The sequence below is a fragment of the Eurytemora carolleeae genome, unplaced genomic scaffold, assembly GCF_000591075.1.
Source record: "Eurytemora carolleeae unplaced genomic scaffold, Eaff_2.0 scaffold138, whole genome shotgun sequence".
NCBI classification, from domain to species: Eukaryota; Metazoa; Arthropoda; class Copepoda; order Calanoida; family Temoridae; genus Eurytemora; species Eurytemora carolleeae.
In genome coordinates, this window is record NW_019396046.1 from 387,181 (window position 1) to 406,948 (window position 19,768).

General features: G+C 35.2%; 2 protein-coding genes across 4 annotated transcripts; both read left to right on the forward strand.

Annotated features, from left to right (window-relative positions):
* The first annotated feature begins 448 nt into the window (after positions 1-448).
* On the forward strand, positions 449-3,973 carry LOC111702550 (axoneme-associated protein mst101(2)). Its single transcript, XM_023474283.1, has 2 exons — positions 449-556; positions 1,488-3,973. The coding sequence occupies exons 1-2, from the start codon at positions 533-535 to the stop codon at positions 3,879-3,881; spliced, it is 2,418 nt and encodes an 805-aa protein (XP_023330051.1). The 5' UTR covers positions 449-532; the 3' UTR covers positions 3,882-3,973.
* A 7,319-nt stretch (positions 3,974-11,292) lies between these two features.
* Positions 11,293-15,628, forward strand: LOC111702706 (axoneme-associated protein mst101(2)). 3 transcript variants are annotated; one of them, XM_023474495.1, is made up of 3 exons: positions 11,293-11,342; positions 13,138-13,846; positions 13,895-15,628. In XM_023474495.1, exons 1-3 carry the CDS (start codon positions 11,319-11,321, stop codon positions 15,181-15,183), a joined length of 2,022 nt encoding a protein of 673 aa, XP_023330263.1. In that variant the 5' UTR covers positions 11,293-11,318; the 3' UTR covers positions 15,184-15,628. The 3 variants fall into 3 exon arrangements, with proteins under 3 accessions (XP_023330263.1, XP_023330255.1, XP_023330248.1); XM_023474487.1 differs by having other exon boundaries at positions 13,138-13,842; positions 13,891-15,628; XM_023474480.1 differs by having other exon boundaries at positions 13,138-15,628.
* The last annotated feature ends 4,140 nt before the right edge of the window (positions 15,629-19,768 follow it).

Sequence of the window (19,768 nt, forward strand, 5' to 3'; positions counted from 1 at the left end):
GAAAAGGGAAGAAAAAAAGTTTATAAAGAAGAAATAGACAAAAAGATTCTCAATGAGGGTAAAAGTGGAAAAAATTAAAAATCTCCAAATAGAAGGAAAAAATTAACTTAAATTTAAATGATAATAAAAACAGAAAAAATGTATTTTTTTTCCTACATTAAATGTAATTAAAAATACAGAGTTAAACTATAAAAATAAAAGAGAATATAGAGGAAAAAAATAGACAATAATGGAGAAACATACCCACCCCACCCCGGCACTCCCTGGGTTCACTGGGCTTTTCCTTCTCTTCCTCCCGCCTGGGGCGCCTGGAAGGACCCTTGACCATTTCTACACATTTACAATTCTCAAAACACTGTTGCCAGCTCATGTACTCATCCTGGTGCCTGGCGCTTGGGTTGGCGCCAGACGCTCTCCCCAACTCTCCTCAACCCATAGTAGGGTCCGAGGCGCCGCTTATATAAGATGTTGATCATCCGGGGTTTCCTCAGTTTGTGACGGACCAGCGACCAGTGCACTGCTCCGTCTGACCATGAGAACACACACACTCCTATCGGTACGGAAAATTTTAATATGATTTATGTGACACGTGAAAAAGAGAATATGAAAAGAAGGAATGCTGAAATTCTAAAAATGGTCTTCAACGTGGGGCATAGCAAAAAAGACGTCGTGAAATACGGGGCTGTGTATGACAGAGTGGAAGTGGGGGGATGAGTTCAATTTATTTTTGCAACAATGGATGATCTTGCAATTTTTACTGACAAAGGCCTGAAATGACTTGATATATGTTTAAGCTGTAATGAGTTTGTTTAGCTATGGATACGTAAACAGGAAGATAAATATCAAATATATCAAATTGCTAAAAATACATACTATTTGCAAAGATAAAAAACACAAACACTTTGTTCTGAGTGTTTATAATGGTTAAAAGAAAAGTCAGTTCGTGCATAATTTTTAAATCCTCGATCAAACTACGGAAATTACAATGTTATAAGTTTTAGATTTTCAAATATTATATTTAAACAGTGATGGTATTTAGAAATGCGTTGCAATATCTTTACAACTATAAAAGAATATACAAAGTTTATGAAAGCTATCTTTAGTGCCAACCCCCCCCCCCGCCGCTGCAACAAAAATGCCCCTGCATAACTTTAATTATTAACAAATAAGCCAAGACAACGGAACAATGATGACAATTAATTATTTGTTCCAAATCATTGAATTCAAGATAAAACTGAAAGAAGCTGAAGAGCTACAGGATGTCTTAATAAACATGACAGTTGACAGATGATAAGATATCGTTCTTGATCTTTGATAGCTATAGCAGTCTAATTACATAATTTTAATAAAAAAATAAAACGAATATTTATAGTGTGATGTACCTAATGAAAAGTGTTTAGGTTGAGATATTTTTTATTGTCATGTTTAGTGTGACACCCTGTATATTCAAGACAATATTAAGTTTTCATTAATGTACTCTATTTAAGGCTGTCCTGGCTGTGAGCTTAATCTCCTGCTCTCTCTCCGCCCCCAACGCTTCCTACGGAAACCTCTTTAAGAGAATTATCCAGAAGCGTAGTGCTCAGCTACCAGGATACGGACAGGCAGCTGCCTCCGCCAGCTCTTCATACGGCGGAGCCCAACAGGACAGCTGTACTACAGTTTACGAACAGGAGTGCAACACTGTTAACGAACAGCAGTGTAATACAGTACAAGAGCAGCAGTGCCGTGCCACCACCAGACAGGAGTGCAGCACTGTAAACGAACAGCAGTGCAACACTGTACAGAAGCAGGAATGCAGCACTGTAAACGAACAGCAGTGCAATACTGTAAATGAGCAGCAATGCAACACAGTTAATGAACAGCAGTGCAACACTGTTACAGACACTGTCAACGAACAGCAATGTAACACTGTGCAAGAACAGCAATGCCGTCCTACCACAAGACAGGAGTGCAATACTGTAAATGAACAGAAGTGCGAAACCAAATATGATACAGTAAATGAACAGCAGTGTAACACAGTTCAGGAGCAGCAATGTAATACCGTCAACAAACAGGAATGTAACACAGTCAATGAACAGGTCTGCAATACTGTTCAGGAACAGCAGTGCAGAACTGTCACAGATACTGTCAACGAACAGAAGTGCAATACTGTTAACGAACAGCAATGCAACACCGTACAGGAAGAGGAATGCTCTACCGTTAATGAACAGCAATGTAACACAGTTCAAGAACAGCAGTGCTCCACTGTTAATGAGGAGCAATGTAATACTGTAAACGAGCAGCAGTGCAATACCATCCAGGAGCAGAAGTGTGAAACCCAGTACATGACCAAGTATGAGGAACAGTGCAGTACAGTACAGGAGCAGCAGTGCAATACTGTCCAAGAGCAGGTATGTAACACAGTTAACGAGGAAGTGTGCAACACAGTGCAAGAGCAGGAGTGCAATACAGTTCAGGAACAGCAGTGCCGGACTGTCACCGACACCGTCAATGAGGAAAAGTGCACTACAGTCCAGGAACAGCAGTGTTCCACAGTCAACGAACAGGTTTGCAACACTGTCAATGAGCAAGTATGTAACACTGTCCAAGAACAGCAATGCCGCACCGTCCAAGACACTGTTAATGAACAACAATGCGACACCGTAAATGAACAGGTTTGCAACACTGTCTACGACGAGGTTTGTGACAGCGCTCAGCCCACTTATGGTGGATCTGGTGGATCTGGAGGCTCCGGAGGATTCGGAGGATTTGGAGGAGATGCTCGTGGAGCAGGATCAGCTTCTTCAGGATATGGAGCAGCTGCTGCCCCAGCTTGTAGACAGGTCCCAAGACAGGAGTGCACCAATGTTCCAAGGCAACAATGCAGAAATGTTCCCAGACAGGTGCCCAGACAAGAATGCAGCAATGTTCCAAGGCAAGAATGCAAAAATGTTCCCAGACAAGCATGCAACAATGTCCCCAGGCAACAATGTACCAATGTTCCCAGGCAACAATGCAACAATGTTCCGCGCCAGGTTCAAAGACAAGAGTGCTCTAATGTTCCAAGACAGGAATGCAGAAATGTACCAAGGCAAGTGTGCAACAATGTTCCAAGACAGGCATGTTCTAATGTTCCTAGACAAGAATGCAGAAGTGTTCCCAGGCAACAGTGCGAACAGGTTCCCAGGAGGGTTGAGGAACAGGTCTGCAATAATATCCCAAGAGAAGTGTGCAACAATGTTCCCAGGCAAGAGTGCAGAAGTGTTCCCAGACAACAGTGTCAGAACGTCCCAAGACAAGAATGCAGAAGTGTTCCCAGGCAAGAGTGTCGCAGTGTTCCTAGACAACAGTGCCAGACTGTTCCCAGGCAGGAATGCCAGAATGTTCCCAGACAAGTCAACAGAGAAGAGTGCTCAAACGTTCCCAGACAGCAATGTAACAACGTTCCCAGACAAGAATGCAGAAATGTTCCCAAGGAGGAATGCAGATCTGTTCCCAGACAGCAGTGCCAAAATGTTTCCAGACAGGTTGCCAAGGAAGAGTGCAGAAACATTCCCAGACAACAGTGCCGTTCAGTTCCTGATCAGGAGTGTTCAACGGTTCCAAGACAGCAATGTCAGAATGTTCCCAGACAGGTCGCAAGACAGGAGTGCAAGAATGTTCCACGACAGCAGTGCCAGAATGTTCCAAGAGAGCAGTGCCAGAGTGTTCCCAGGCAGCAGTGTCGTAATGTTCCCAGCCAAGAGTGTAAGAATGTTCCAAGACAGCAGTGTCGCAGTGTTCCCGATCAGGAGTGTTCCAGTGTTCCTCGACAGGAGTGCAAGAATGTTCCACGTCAGCAGTGCCAGCAGGTCCCTAGACAACAGTGCTCAGCTGCTCAGCCCACATATGGCAGATAATTCCCAAATCTTTTCTCAGATCTGTCATTTTCCTTATCTTCTATCAGATTATCACTCCAACCTTTTACAATTTTCTATTTTTAAAACCATCCTGACCCTTACTACTCCATTTCTTACTTTTCCCAGTTCCTTGCAAGTTTCTAGAGAAACCTTTCCACGTCCAGACATGATTCCAGAATTTCAGAGTCCAAACCTTAATCCAGAAATCCAGAGTCCAATCCTAAGTTCAGATTTCCTAGTTCCCGTGATAAACTGGTTTGCTCTGGAGACCTTAAACCTCAGTCTAGTTTTACCACAGCTTTATTATTTATTGACGATCAGTATTTATACCGAGTTCTCGTCTAGTCTTATTTATGGCATTAATTCGTAATCAGTGGCATTATTGAAATACATTTTTTCACGATATTATTTACTTTCATGTATGCAGTGTATTTTGTTTACCGAATAAAGATATCTTGCAGTGATCAGTCTTTAAATTTTACACTGCTCACTTAATGCAAATATCAAAACTGTGTCCGAATCTAATGAATTTGAGCCGCGTCTTAAATCCGCCAAAAACCGGCTTAAATCTTGAAACATTGAATACTTAAGTGAAACCAACCATATTTGAGCCGCGGCTTAAATTTAAGCCGCCGCTCAAATTCTTTAAATTCGGCCTCTGGTGTCAGTAAGGATATGGACAGGACAGACAACTACACCATGCTCCAGTGTCAAATATATAAACCTTTAGTATGAACAAAATAGGTTAACAACATACAGCTGATCTACGGTGTGGGTACATACAGCTGATCTACGGTGTGGGTACATACAGCTGATCTACGGTGTGGGTACATACAGCTGATCTACGGTGTGGATACAATTCGTGTTCAATTTAGCTTCTCCCAAGGATGTAAGGCAAGGAAAGTTATTTGAGAAGTGTACACTGTACACATCTTTTGTACTGCATGTGTACTGTCTCTGGGCGGTAATGTAAACACAAGACGGATGTCGAAGCCTTGACATGAGATCCATCTTTCACATAAAAAAGTCAATGAAATATTCTGGGGATAGGAAGCTATTATGTGAATGATCAAAATTATCAAAATGTAATGCTATAAACCTCCTCGGATACTAAACGAACTCTGATGCATCTATTCTTGTTTACAAATTCCGCCCAAAGAGAACTGGTTTCAATATGTAAGCAGAGTATACACGACCGCAATTAACTTTCCTTGCATTACACCCTTGGCTTCTCTAATCACAGGGCAGAGATCAACTGATTCTTGTTATGATGTCAAAATCATATTTTTCTATGTTTAATGACCCATAAAATTCAAAACCCTGATGTTTATTTACCTTTTAACAGGTTTTTGGGTATCAAAATGATCTTATTTTGGTTCAATTTTATATCCAATTTTATATAGCGCGCTTTTTATTACTCATTTAATTTTCCTCTTTGAATTTGGAATTTAAATGCAGACCTTTTCTGAATGAGTAATTTAAAGATTTTGATGTTTTACTTTATAAAGCCTTTTAATCTTAAAAGTGAAAATTGAATAAACTATGTATATATCATAAACTGTTAATAAGGAAGACGGCATTTAAGCAATTAAAGGTATTTGATTCTATTTCTGTTTTACCAAATAGTTTTACTAGAAGTTTACAAAAAACAACTTATCAACTCAAATGGGTCTCACAATAGAAAGACGACATTATTGCAATACTAAAGGTTATTTGATGTTGTTACATAGCAAATACAAGACACTTATTAAGTCAAATTTAGTGAAATTTGTCTGTTTACACTGCACTATTGCCGTGTTTCATGCTCCCAAGACTTTTTAAAGTTATAACATAATTTTAAAAGTCGTCTGATTGATTCAAAGTTTTCTGGTTATCAATGTAGCTGAGTCTTACAGTCATCTTCCCATTTCTATACAGTGATAACCAGAAAACTCTGAAATAGGAAGACGACATTATAACAATACTTTATTTAATGTTGATACAAAGCAAATTGATTAATTAGACGCCTATTAAATCACTAAGTAAGTAAAATGGGTCTGTTTACACTGCACAATTACTGTTTCATGCTTATTGGACTATTTCAAGTCATAACTGGTCAAAAAGTCGTCTTCCTATTTCAGAGTTTTTTGGTTATTACTGCAGTTTTATTTATCCCAATGTTTATAGGCAATCACAATGACGTCCCATACATTTTCTTATTGAAGGCCATAAAGTCAGATATATTTTATAAAATAACTATTTAGTTTTTACAACCGTAATATAACAACATGTTTAGCCCTACACTGAGAAACATGCTAGCAAAACAATTTAGTCAGTGAAACTGTACAGTATAGAAAGGACAATACAAATTCAAGTTTTCTGAGATATTTCAGATTTTATGCAGAAAAAAAAAACATTTTACCCCAAATTCTATTATTACTAAGTTAAGGGTTCATTTGTCAATCGAACATCTGTACACAGTACAGCCCCTTTCAGTTCCGAACTTTTAGGACCAAACTATGAAAAAATCTACCATTTCGGAATATCTTGAAAACTGTATGCAACGATAATTGTTTAAATATTTAAATATGAATTGAAAGCACGCCAATAGCTGCAGACCCCGCTTATGACTTTCTCATGAATTTCACAATTGATTTTGTTTTTATTGTGAAGATTTTTTATTAAAATCATTTTAATGCTTCATGTAAAAAAAAAGTTTTGAGTTATAATACATACTTTTAATATGTAAGTATTTTAGCCTTCGTCAGTCAAAATTTGAAGGGGGATACTGTTGTAAATAAGACACTCCACTTTGCACACGGAAGGTCATTTGAAACTGATTAATAAAAGTACTTTATGCACTAAATAGATGTATTGAGCAATATTGCCGTGTAAGGGTTAAACATTAAACGGGTTTAACCCCATCACATTGGGGGGAGGGGGGTGTTTTACAGGTGTTAGGTATTTTTCCAAGTGGCATTTTCCCAGACGGCAACTTCCTAAAGGTTAGGTTAGGCCCTCTCGGCGCTGCTGGCTGCCATGGGGTGGCCAAGGGGGGGGTTGTGCGCTGCGGCTTGGACAGTGTTGGTAAGTTGCCGCTTGGGAAGTGACTGTGACACATTTGGGAAGTAGCCATTTGGGAAAAATCCTTTGGGAAAGAACCTAACATTGTTATCCGCCCCCACCCCTGTGGTTTTTAAAAAATAAATCAAATTACATTAAAACGCTAAAACATCATAGTTGTAACGGCAGGACTGTCAAACGGTGGGTCGGTGTTTAAAAAATTGCAAAAGGTTTATAACTTTTAAATTAATGAAGTTAGGGCTAAAATTTATATATTTTAAAAACACTTTAAAAGGGATAACAAAAGAAGGGTCATATATAGGTTTGTCAAAAGTAAAAATATCTATTTTTGAACATTTTTCCGACGTACTTTTTGAACTTTTTTACTTTTTAAAAATTCTCCCTTACACTCTAATAAAAGTTAGTCGTATAATTTTTAATGATAAGGCCTTGAAAAGTTTGACTAGAGGCATGTAAAGGTATTGCCAGACATTAAATGATCCATAATTATTCGGAAAGAATTGAAACCCCAAACTCAACATGAGCCATCTCTCCGAAATTTCAGAACCAAATTTGAACCACTTAATATTCTGCGTAAAATGTCTGATTCATCTCTAGACAGTCTGATAATTGCACACAGTTTTATTTCCTAGTTTATTTTGATCAAAATTCTAAACCAAAAAACTTACAGGTAGAGCCAATCTTTTTTTTAATAATGTCAAGAACACGTTTGAAAAGGTTCGAGTCCAAAACTTTTGGTTGAGTTGGAGCAAATCAATAAAATGAAACATTATTCTTTAACCAAACCTTTAAATTTTGGAAGGAGTTAAGTTTTGAAACGAATTTTAAAAATCTAAGTACATAAGAACGGATTTACACGAAGAGAATGGTTACCTTAAACTTCTTTGAAAATCAGAAAACTATGGGTAGGGGCTTAATTCAATCTATACCTTCAAAAGTTTCCAACTCTATTCGTATTTTCATATTTGTTTGAAATAAATTGTCATATAAACGCAACATTGGATTTTATTACCTTTAATTCGAAATCAGATATACTTTTTAATAATGTCCAGCAATTCTCTTAAGTTAAAAATTCCCCCTTCACCTAAATATTAAGTTATATTGATGAAAAATCCCGCATCATATATAAATATAATTGATCGTAACTAATTCATGTCAAAACGACTGAAATATGGCCACAAGTCGGTCTGAATTAAAAATGTTGTCTCCAAAAAAAATAATGAAAGCGCGAAAAAATCTTAAAATATCATTGTTTAGATTGTTTGAAGAAAAATGGTTGCGAACTAAGCATAATTACAAAGCAAAAATAAAACTTGAAAAGTGAGCGCAAAGCGCCCTGAAATTATACTTTCTTAGAAATCCTAAATAAGCTCCCGCTAATTCTATTGTGCAACATGATGTCTAATTACCGTACAATCAGGTTGATATCTTTAAATTTGATCTCGTTTCACCAACTTTTATCAACTTAACTCGACACATTATACATTTCTCCATGGTCTAAGGCTTCAGAGGTTCAAAGAGGGAGGAGTGGCTGCTCTTAGAGTTTTGGAATTGCTCTCAGGGTTTTGGAATTGCTCCCAGAGTTTTGGAGTGCTCCCATGATTTTGGAGTTGCTCCCAGGGTTTTGGAGTAATATGTGAAAATTTATCCGACCTTTTATGAAAAGTCCTTTAAAAAGGAAACTTTAAAACCGAAAATTGAATAAATGGCTCTGCTATACCCCTTTTTTACTATATTTGCAGGGGAAAAAATCTCATATTTCAGTCCAATTAGCCTGTGGAGATCATATAGTTTTGATTAGCCAAACTGAAGACATTTGTTTTAGCTTATACTTTAAAGATTATTGGTAAATGTAAAAAAATCCTTTTTTTTAACATGATAAATAAAGGTTTCATTTGAGCTGGTCTAATCTCAACATCTTTATAATCTTTTATAAATTATAAAAAATTATCAAATTATTGAGATAACTGAGGAAAACTATGTTTTCTTTCTTAGTTTTCCTCAGATATCTTAATAATTTGATGATTTTTGGTATAATGTGCGCCACAAAGAAAGCTCTTAATTTGACATAGAACAATTTTTATTTTGTGAGTGTAGAGTAAAAATGCATTTTTATACGGCACCAATCAATTTTAAGATTGTTTTAGGCAAAACATTTGAAAAAACTTGGTAATAAGATAACTTATAAAGATGTTGAGATGTATTAGACCTTCTCAAATAAACCTTTATGTTTCTAGCAAAAATTTTTTTTTCTACATTTACCAATAATCTTTTCACAATTTACTTCAAACCTCTGGGAGCAACTCCAAAATCCTGGGAGCGCTCCAAAACTCTCAGAGCAATTCCAAAACCCTGAGAGCAGACATCCCTCCTTCGTTGAAAGCTTTACATTAAGTTTAAGTTGATGCATCCTGACTTATAAAAAAAGACATCTAACCCCAAAAAATGAGGTACCTGGTTATGATAATAAAATTAAATCCAGAATTGTGAAGCATACAATAAAGAAACTGAATTTTTGCCGCAAACTCTGATATTCGTCAACCTGTGTCTCTGCAACCCATTATATATAATTATATAATTATATAATAGAACTTTTATATTTCAAACTATTAACTCAGTCAAATAGTATAGGCTTACACATTAAGATTGAAAAAATCTCTAAGATTTTAACATTTGAATTTGCGAAAATAAACTAGGTTCATTTCACATAGTAAATTCTGCAAATGCAAAAGTAAATTGTTATAGATAATAAAACTAACAGGATTTATGTATGTTTATAATGTATAAGATGTAAAAATATATACTTATATATGTGTATTTAAAATTAAGGATGTATAAAATACACAGTAAAACGAGTGTAATTACTTGCATTACCTTTAATTTCATGCGCTCTTAATTCAAAGTATTGTATGCACATTGCACAAGTAGTATTAGGCCTGAGAATTTAGAATTTATATAAAACTAAATTCGAAATATATACAAATAATCTAAATATCAGATTTAAAATTAATTGGAAACAAAATAACATTGGATTAATATTTGAATGATAAGTATAGTTTATTAGTTAAGTGTATAATGTCATTTACTGCATAATAAAAATCCATATTTCCGGGCGAATAAAATTGCAGGGAAATAAATCCCTAAACCACAACCTAAAAACATAATGAAATTTTTCTTTTTCTTTTTAAAACATTGAAATTAAATTTTTAAAATAAGATAAGGCCTTTTTTGTTGTTTTCTATACTGACATACTGCAAGCTATTCGTACATTTTGAAATGATAACAATAAAATATTCCACGGATTCCTTTGTTTTTATTTGGTTTTTATTGATAGATTATGAAAAAAGGAAGATTTCTTTACGAGAAATAAAAGTGTCCTATGAAATGAGATTGTTTTTTTTTAAGAAATTTTGTTTGGTTTGATTTCCGTCAAATAATCATTATAAAGCGTTTTAAAATTATCTCTGTTAAACTCATAAATTTTAAATTACAAATTACTTAGCCATGTTTTTAATCTAATTTTTATAATGTTATAATGTTAATTATAATATTATGAGTTCTTTACGATCACAATATTATGGGTTCTTTACGATCACAATATTATGGGTTCTTTTAAAACTGTGAATTGTAATTAATTATGATGCTGAAAACCTTGTTCACATTTATCAAGAAAAGAATCTGTAAATTTGTGATGACACATCAAAAACCCAGGTAAAAACTACAATATGTAGTTAAAAAACCCAGGTAAAAACTACAATATGTAGTTAAAAAACCCAGGTAAAAACTACAATATGTAGTTAAAAAAACCAGGTAAAAACTACAATATGTAGTTAAATTGAAAATTGCAATTATACATAAACAAGGAAAACAGTTGGTTTAAATTTCCGAATTCAACTAAATACCCAAGCTGCCCATTCAGTCTGTCAAATTATGACAATGATGGTTGTACTATACCTGCTTACAGGGCACTGAAAACCAAGATGCTCTCACACAAAAATCGAGCAGTATTTTTCCTGTCAACCTAAAACTAGAAAACAACCGCATTGAATATTAAAAATAGTTAAGACTACATAAAAGTATGAGTGAGTGGGTGAGGTAAACCCAAAGGATAAGGCGATGCGACACTTTAAAGTCGAGATTGTCTAAACATTTGATGACACCCTCCCCTCGATTTTGGGGTTTTCTAAGACCAGCAATGATGCTCTTGGCTATTGTAAATACATATATCTAAGAATCTCTGCGGACTTGATTTCTGATGGGTGAGCAAAGAGTGTTCCCTGACCTCTGCTTGAAGAGAATACAATGGATATAAAACGGTGTGGATTGGGGGGGATTTCTTTAGTATGTAGGGAACCAGCGGACTGCTGAGTCACTATGCAGACACTAATACTTGGCGTGGTAGGGTTATCAGATATATTTCATCTCTCACACAACGACGACGTTTTTTTAACAAAATATTTAGATATATTTTTTTCAAATTGTTTACTGAATTAGTTTTGATATAATACCGAAAAACAAGAACATTTTTTTCAGGCTCTAGTTTTAGAATTGTCTTTTTTTAATTTCATACCTGGGGAAAACTACATTCGGTTTAATAGTTTATTTGGATGCCCATAGTGTAAATATTTATTTGAAATTGGTATCAAATATTATCTTTTCCAATACTTTTCCCTTTCTAAAATTCGCTGTCCCGCCATTTAAAATTATTTCTCTATATTTTTTCTAAACTTATCTGAACAATTCTATCAGATAAAATCATAAAAAATCTTGAAAAGTTTTGAAAATGTGAGGAAGAAATATATCTTTTTTAATTTCATTCCGCATTGTCCCATTGTTTTGAAATAATTTTAAAAATAAATTGAAATTTTTAATGAAAGGAATTAAGTAATTGCCCCAAACTCAAATCTTATAATCCTTAAATATTTGACACCTGATGGTGTAAACCTTTGATATTTCAAGCTCAGAATATTTGATTTAATTGATTACAGAATTTATAGTTTGAAATATCTAAGGTTTAAGACATTGGGTTAAAAATAAATATATATTAGAAAATCCGAGTTTGTGGCAATAACTTAATGTTGTTACAAAAATATTAAATAGACCATGTGTTAATTTTGAAACTATGAAATTGCGAGATGGGTAATTCAAATTTTACAACGTAATTTTTATATTATTAAATGTTACACAAGTAAGTGATGTTGGGATTTAAAGAACCTTTTTTATTTAATTTCTATTTTCAGTGTACCACCTATAAAAAAGTCTTGTGGATCAGAAAATAATTTTTACATTATATAAAGTTTTTTTTTCACAATGGATGAATTCTTCAAACCTTGTTCAAATTATTATCCTTCTTATACCAGCAATTTAAAAATCAATTTTACTCTTAGAAAAATCAGAATCAATGGAATGATACAATATACCAAATTCGCCTGGAAGTTAACATTCCACAAAATTTTAAGACTGATGCTATTATAGTGAACTTGGCTCAGTTACAGACTTAATTGATAATCTTTAATCTTTCATTTCCTTCTAAAAGCCTTTTTTTCTTCTAAAATTGAGAAATGCATTTTGTCGTCTAAGTAGAAAAGATATTTTTTGGAAATTTTCGGCAGTAAATTCATGATCAAATTACAAGTCATCATGGTAAGCATCTTAGACCCTTATTGACATATAACAGTCCAATTTTAATCTATCATAAAAATCATAAATTCATAATTAACGGGCAATATATTGAGTACAGGAACTGGGTTTTTGCCAGAAACTCTGATTTTTAATCCCTTTAGACCTGCAGGCCTTTAGTGTAAGCCTTTGATATTTCAAACTTAGGCTATTTGGGTTTACACCACCAGGTTGCAAATATTAGGGATTTTAAAATTTAAGTTTCTGAAAAAATCTGAAAACACACTCCAATTAAATGAATTTCAGTAATCATTTTCTTTTATGGAACTCACAGTTTTTATCATTTATCTAAATATTCTAAGTAGTCATCTTTATTTGTCTTGGTGCTTGTTTAATTTCCGATCATGAATAATGGACCACTGGATCAATTTGCTTCAAATTTTGATCTGGGAACACGGTTGAACCAAGGAGAGTTCTTAGATTGGTAGGCTCTAGGAACAATTTGAGTGTCACCCAGCTAGTAGTGTATATATCATTTCTTGTAAATTATAATAAATAATATAAATCTATTTAGGTTGTGTTTGTTCTATTCTGTTTCTCAGAGTCTGAATCTTCCCCTACCGTTGACTTGCTTGTTAAGGGAGCACTTGTTAAGGGAGCCCTTATCAAAGGGGCCCTTATCAAAGGGGCACTTCAAGGAGGGCAATCTCGGAACAATTGCATAACAGTTTACAAGCAAAGATGCAGCACAGTAAATGAACAGCAATGTAGTACAGTACAAGAGCAGCAGTGCCGTCCCACCACCAGGCAGGAGTGCAACACTATTAATGAACAGCAGTGCAACACTGTCCAGAACCAGCAGTGCAGTACAGTAAATGAACAGCAGTGCAGTACTGTAAATGAGCAGAAGTGTAACACAGTCAATGAACAGCAATGCAAAACTGTCACGGACACTGTCAACCAACAGCAATGTAACACTGTCCAAGAACAGCAATGCCGTCCTACCACAAGACAGGAGTGCAATACTGTAAATGAACAGAAGTGCGAAACCAAATACGATACAGTCAATGAACAGCAGTGTAATACAGTTCAGGAGCAGCAATGTAATACCGTCAACAAACAGAAATGTAACACAGTCAATGAACAGGTCTGCAATACTGTTCAGGAACAGCAGTGCAGAACTGTAACAGATACTGTCAACGAACAAAAATGCAGCACAGTAAATGAACAGCAATGTAATACTGTTCAGGAACAGCAGTGCTCTATCATCAATGAACAGGAATGTAACACTGTCCAAGAACAGAAGTGTTCAACAATTAATGAACAGCAATGTAACACTGTCCAAGAACAGAAGTGTTCAACAATTAATGAACAGCAATGTAACACTGTCCAAGAACGAAAGTGTCAGACCATCACTGATACCGTCAACGAGCAAAAGTGCACTACCGTCAGCGAGCAGAGGTGTTCAACTATCAACGAACAGGTTTGCAACACTGTCAATGAGCAAGTATGTAACACTGTCCAAGAACAGCAATGTCGAACTGTTACTGACACAGTAAATGAACAACAATGCAGCACTGTAAATGAGCAGGTTTGTAAAACAATCTACGATGAGGTTTGCGACAGTGCTCAGCCCTCTTATGGAGGAGATGACCCATTTGTAGGAGATGCTCGAGGTTCAGGATCTAAATCAGTATCTGCACTCTACGGAGCAGCTTCAGCCCCAGCTTGCAGACAAGTTGCCAGGCAAGAATGCACCAGTGTTCCTAAGCAACAATGTACAATTGTGCCACGATCAGTTCCAAGACAGGAGTGCAACAATGTTCCAAAGCAACAATGCAGAAGCGTTCCCAAACAGTCCTGCAAAAATGTGCCAAGGCAGCAATGTACCAATGTTCCAAGGCAACAGTGCAACAACGTTCCTCGCCAGGTTCAAAGGCAGGAGTGCTCTATTGTGCCCAGACAGGAATGCAGAAATGTTCCAAGACAACAGTGTCAGAATGTTCCCAGGCAAGAATGCAGAAGTGTTCCCAGACAACAGTGTCGCAATGTTCCTAAGCAGCAGTGCCGTTCTGTTCCTAGACAGCAATGTCAGAACGTTCCTAGACAGATCAGCAGGAATGAGTGTTCCAGTGCTCCCAAACAGCAATGCAAGAATGTTCCAAGGCAACAATGTAGGAATGTTCCGAAGGAAGAATGCAGATCAGTTCCAAGACAGCAATGCAGAAATGTTCCAAGACAGGTTGCAAGAGAGCAATGTAGAAATGTTCCCAGACAACAGTGCCGTTCAGTTCCTGATCAGGAGTGCTCAACGGTTCCCAGAGAGAAATGTCAGAATGTTCCAAGACAAGTCCAGAGACAGGAATGTAAGAATGTTCCCCGTCAACAGTGCCAAACTGTTCCCAGAGAACAGTGTCAAAGCGTTCCTAGACAAAAGTGTATCAGCATTCCTAGTCAACAATGCCGCAACGTTCCAAGAGAGCAGTGTCTTAGTGTTCCTGACCAGCAGTGTTCTACTGTTCCTCGGAAGTCATGCAGGAATGTTCCTCGTCAGCAGTGCCAGCAGGTCCCTAGTCGACAGTGCTCAGCTGCTCAATCGTCATATGGCAGACATCACTAAAAGAATCCTCACTTTTATAGATTATCTCAAGTGCCTCCTTGCCTCCTCACCTTGCGAGTATTGTTCCTCTGGCAGGCAAATAGAAGCGTTTTTTGTTTCAGCAGTGCCAGTAGGTTCCTAGTCGACAGTACTCAGTTGCTCAACCGTTGTATGGCAAGAAACCTCTTCACTCAACAATTGCTTTACTTTAGTTTCTTCCCAAATAACTCGCCTTATGCTGCGCATACCATAAATACTTTCACAGCTAGCTGTTCCCAAATCACCAAAATCCATGCAGACTTATTTCAAAAGTATTATTCTGAAATTTAAATCTTGTTTGATCTGAAATATTTGCTCAGTAAGTTTTACCATAGCCTTATCATGAATAACTAAACTTTGAATTATATATCTTTTTATACCTACATTTATGATTAAGTGGCATTATAAATATACATTTCTAAGAGAATTTTTCCCGTTATTTAGAGATAAGATTCTATAAAAGGGAAAGAACTAACCGACAATGAGAGAAGAAGGAAAGAATATGGAAAGGTCAAAGTAAGAAGATAAATCTTTGAAAAAGATTAAGGAAGGGAAAAAAAATGAATATATTTATATTATGGGGTTGAAAGAACGTAAAAAGAATGATTAAATTAATTATGAAAGACCAGAAATAGAAGTTTATAGGAATTTTGGATTTTTGAAAACTCTTTGTAAATATTCCTGCTCCACAATCAGAAAAATTAATTGTCCTACTTTTTTTTCTTCAAAATTGTTCCGTTTTCAAATATTCTAGAATTTTCACCGTTTCTTAAAGAGAGTGTTCGCGAAAAATTAAAGGGGTAGGCTTATGGCGAAAAATAAGGGCTTTTGATCGCTACTAATCTCACATCTATCTGTTGCGTCTATAAGGAGAAAATTGTTAAAAAACGACTCATACCGAAGAACGTAGCGTCCATACAAATTTAGAAAGTTGCAACATTCAACTCGGATCGTAAAATAATCAATTTAATTCCAAACAAATCATTCAGATATTACAACCAATATTTGTTGACGCATTCATATATATAGTTAAATTTTGATTTTTTTTTCTTAATAATATTTCGCTGGTGCTGGATTTTCGAACATTCCTGAAAAAAATGAAAATGTCTTCTTAATTATTAAAAAATCCTCGAAACAGGAATAAATGTTTTCAAAAATAACTATCATAAAATGTTATGAAATATCAACGATATACGAATGCATCGAAAAATTATCGATGATTATAGAGTTAATTATTATTTGATCTCTCTACATGGTAGATCTTATTTTAGGGGATTCTGGGAATTTTTTATCTTATTAATATTCAATTATCTATCTGTATTTTGATAGATTTATTAATTAATTAGTTTCTTTAATTGAGCAGTTATTTTGTATCTTTATATTTTCCATCAAACATTGGTACAATTTCATTTTTGAGAAGCCAGAGGCAGAATTTAAAGATTTTGAGCCGCGGCTTAAATATGGTTGGTTCCACTTAAAATTGTATCAAATGTTTCAAGATTAAAGCCGACGCTTAATTTAAACCGGGTTTTGGCGGATTTAAGCCGCTGCTCAATTTCTTTAAATTCGGCCACAGGCCACTTAATTATTTTTAAAATATCTTTTTACTGAAAATTTTTTTTTAAGTTAATCCTTTTTGTAGTTTTCAGTCGTATAATGGATTGTTTTTCATAATAATTAAAATTGACCTCCAAAATATCAAAAATTGTTTATTAAAATTATAAAATGGATGAAAGAAATGTTTTAATTGACTTGGTTTGTCTGATCTTTAGACATTAACTTGAATATTAATTTACATATTCGAACTGATTTGATTTGATTATTATAGATATTTGAAACGTCAAAAAAAATAATACAACTTTGAGACTCTAGGAACATACTTGGATTTTTCAAGGACACTTTTTAAGATTCTGAGAAAACTGTGAACGCATTCTTTAGATTTTGATTTTATGGCAAACCAGAGGTCGACTTTAAAGAATTTGAGCCGTGGCTTAAATTTAACTCAAATATGGTTGGCTTTACTTAAACTGTATTCAAGGTTTAAAGATTTAAGCCGGCGCTCAATAGAAATCGATTTCTGACGGATTTAGAACACGGCTCAACTTCATTAAATTTACCAGCCCTCAAAGGATGCGACTGTACGTAAAGACGACCTGCAACTCAAAAGTATAAAAATTTATAGAATAAATTAAGCCTTCTGCTTTGATATAGTCTTTTAATTGTTTATTTAATACATTGGCTAAGAATGAAATCTTAAAATTTGAGGTTTTTGGTAACCTTATATAGTTGTATTATTTTTTGAAACGTTTTAGGGTTAGAAGAATTAAATATTATCATTCTTTATTTCAATTGTTATTTGTAAGTTGTACGTGGTAGCATTTTAAAACTGACCACTCTTTAGAATAAACCTGTTTTTGTACCTTCCTTATTTCATTCAAATATTCTAATGTATTAAGACGACATTCATGACTTGGATGGGCTAGGTGGCCCAGCGCTTGGCCTATTAGATGATGAATAGTATCCTGTCTCTCACATTATTTTGGGTTAGGTAAGGTTAAGACAATTTCTGGGCCAAGCAGTGCGGCTAGTATGGGCTATGTGGCCGAGTGCTGTGGCTTCCTAAATGTTGAATAATATGCTATAACTCACCTTATTTTAGGTTAGTGGAGTTAAGAATGCTGTATATACGGGTGCTGTATCTAGAACAAGCTATTACAAGCTATGATTTAGTAAACAAACATATGTAAAAATGTAAAACCCAGTGGTTAAGGGCAAAAAACATTTAACGAAAGAATACAATTTTACAGATTGAATCAATTTTTAATTAGAGAAAGAAAAAAAGTCTCACTTCTACTTCTGAACTACGTCACAGAGTATGACTGATCTCAACTGCTAGTTCAACCGCTACCGCGGAGTTTTTTCTCCAAAGCATGAATATCATCGGAAAAAAATCAATATTTTGCCTGAAAATACATGTTAAAAACTTTTTAATTTTCTTTTTCTATAATGAGACCAAATAAACTGTGGAAAAGAAAGACCACTTTTAGACTTAGGTCGTAATTTAAATTAGTCAATGAAAATGAAACACAGCAAAGACTCATTTCACTTGATAAGTTTATTTTCAAGCTACTGGTGTAAAAGTGCTTTATAACAAACATCAAACACACCTAATATTGCTTCAATGTTGTCTCGGTTTTATGGGTATTTTATTCGCCTGGTTACATGGGTCTTTCATTCAAAAGTATTAAAAAAAAGTAAGTTAGATATAAATATATAATTCCTGCATCCCGAATATTTGCAAAGCATAATACATAATGTTGATAGAATCAAAATCAAAATCTTGTGCCGAAGACATTTTTTCTAATTATGCATATATATATATATATATAGCAGAACTATATATACACAAAGGCGGACACAGGGGGTGGCGGGGGGACATTCGCCACCCCCTGACTGTATATCTATATATCTAACTATTTTATCTGTATATCTATCTATCTAACTAGTTTATCTGTAAATCTATCTGTCTATCTATCTATCTGTATATATATATATATACATATATGTATATGTATGTATATATGTATATATATACATATATATATATATAAGAGAACAGACCTCGCTGAAGATTGGTCCAAGACAATTGGTCCATGAAACATTTTCTATGAGGATGTTTATCTGTTTTTTTTTGATTGAATATTAAGTTGAATATATATAGGGTGAGTCAAAAAAAGTGTGATTAGCGGCGTCTGATGCAAAATTGTACTTTTTTGTGCAACTCTCCTGCATGTTATTTTTTCAATATTTTTTGGAATTTTTTTTGGTGATGGCCCCCAAAAAATCTGCGAAACTTTTTTCTCTCTCAAAATCAGAAAAAAATGTGAATAAATACAATTTCTATCAAATTCTAAAATTTTGTAAAAATGAATAACAGAATCACAGAAAATTAGTAAAATTGTTATTAGAAAATTCGCATTTGTCATTTCTGATCTAGTTTGTAAGTAAAAATTGTTTTTCAATGGCTTAAATGAACAGCGTGTAGCGACGAAATAAATAAGACCAAATAAACTGACTGAATATATATTTATCAAATACAGTATTTATACCAGATGCATTATATCATAATCTAAACAATAACATATGAAGTATGGAATATGCTGTGTAATGCATTCCAGGAATCCAGGGGTGCCACAGGGGTCCCCCCAGCATCGAGGTGATGAAGTTGATGAAGAGCTCGATGTTTATCTCGGACTTCTCTTCAAGGGGTCCGTCGAACTGGGAGAGGAGAAGGCTGTTGAGGTGAGAATCTAACTCTCTTCTTCATTCTCTGGGCTCTCTGGAGAGGTGCTGGAGAGGTTGGAGCCAACAGAGCTGGAGCCAACAGAGCTGGAGGTGACGGAGCCGGAGCCAACGAAGCCGGAGCCAACGGAGGTCTTCCACGTCGAGGAGGCAACTGTGGAACCAGAGGACAATAAGAAAGAACAGGTTTGAGCCGGTACACGGAGACTGAGTTGGACTTAGAACCAATCTGGACTTGAAAATACTTTGGATACTTGGAAAGCAC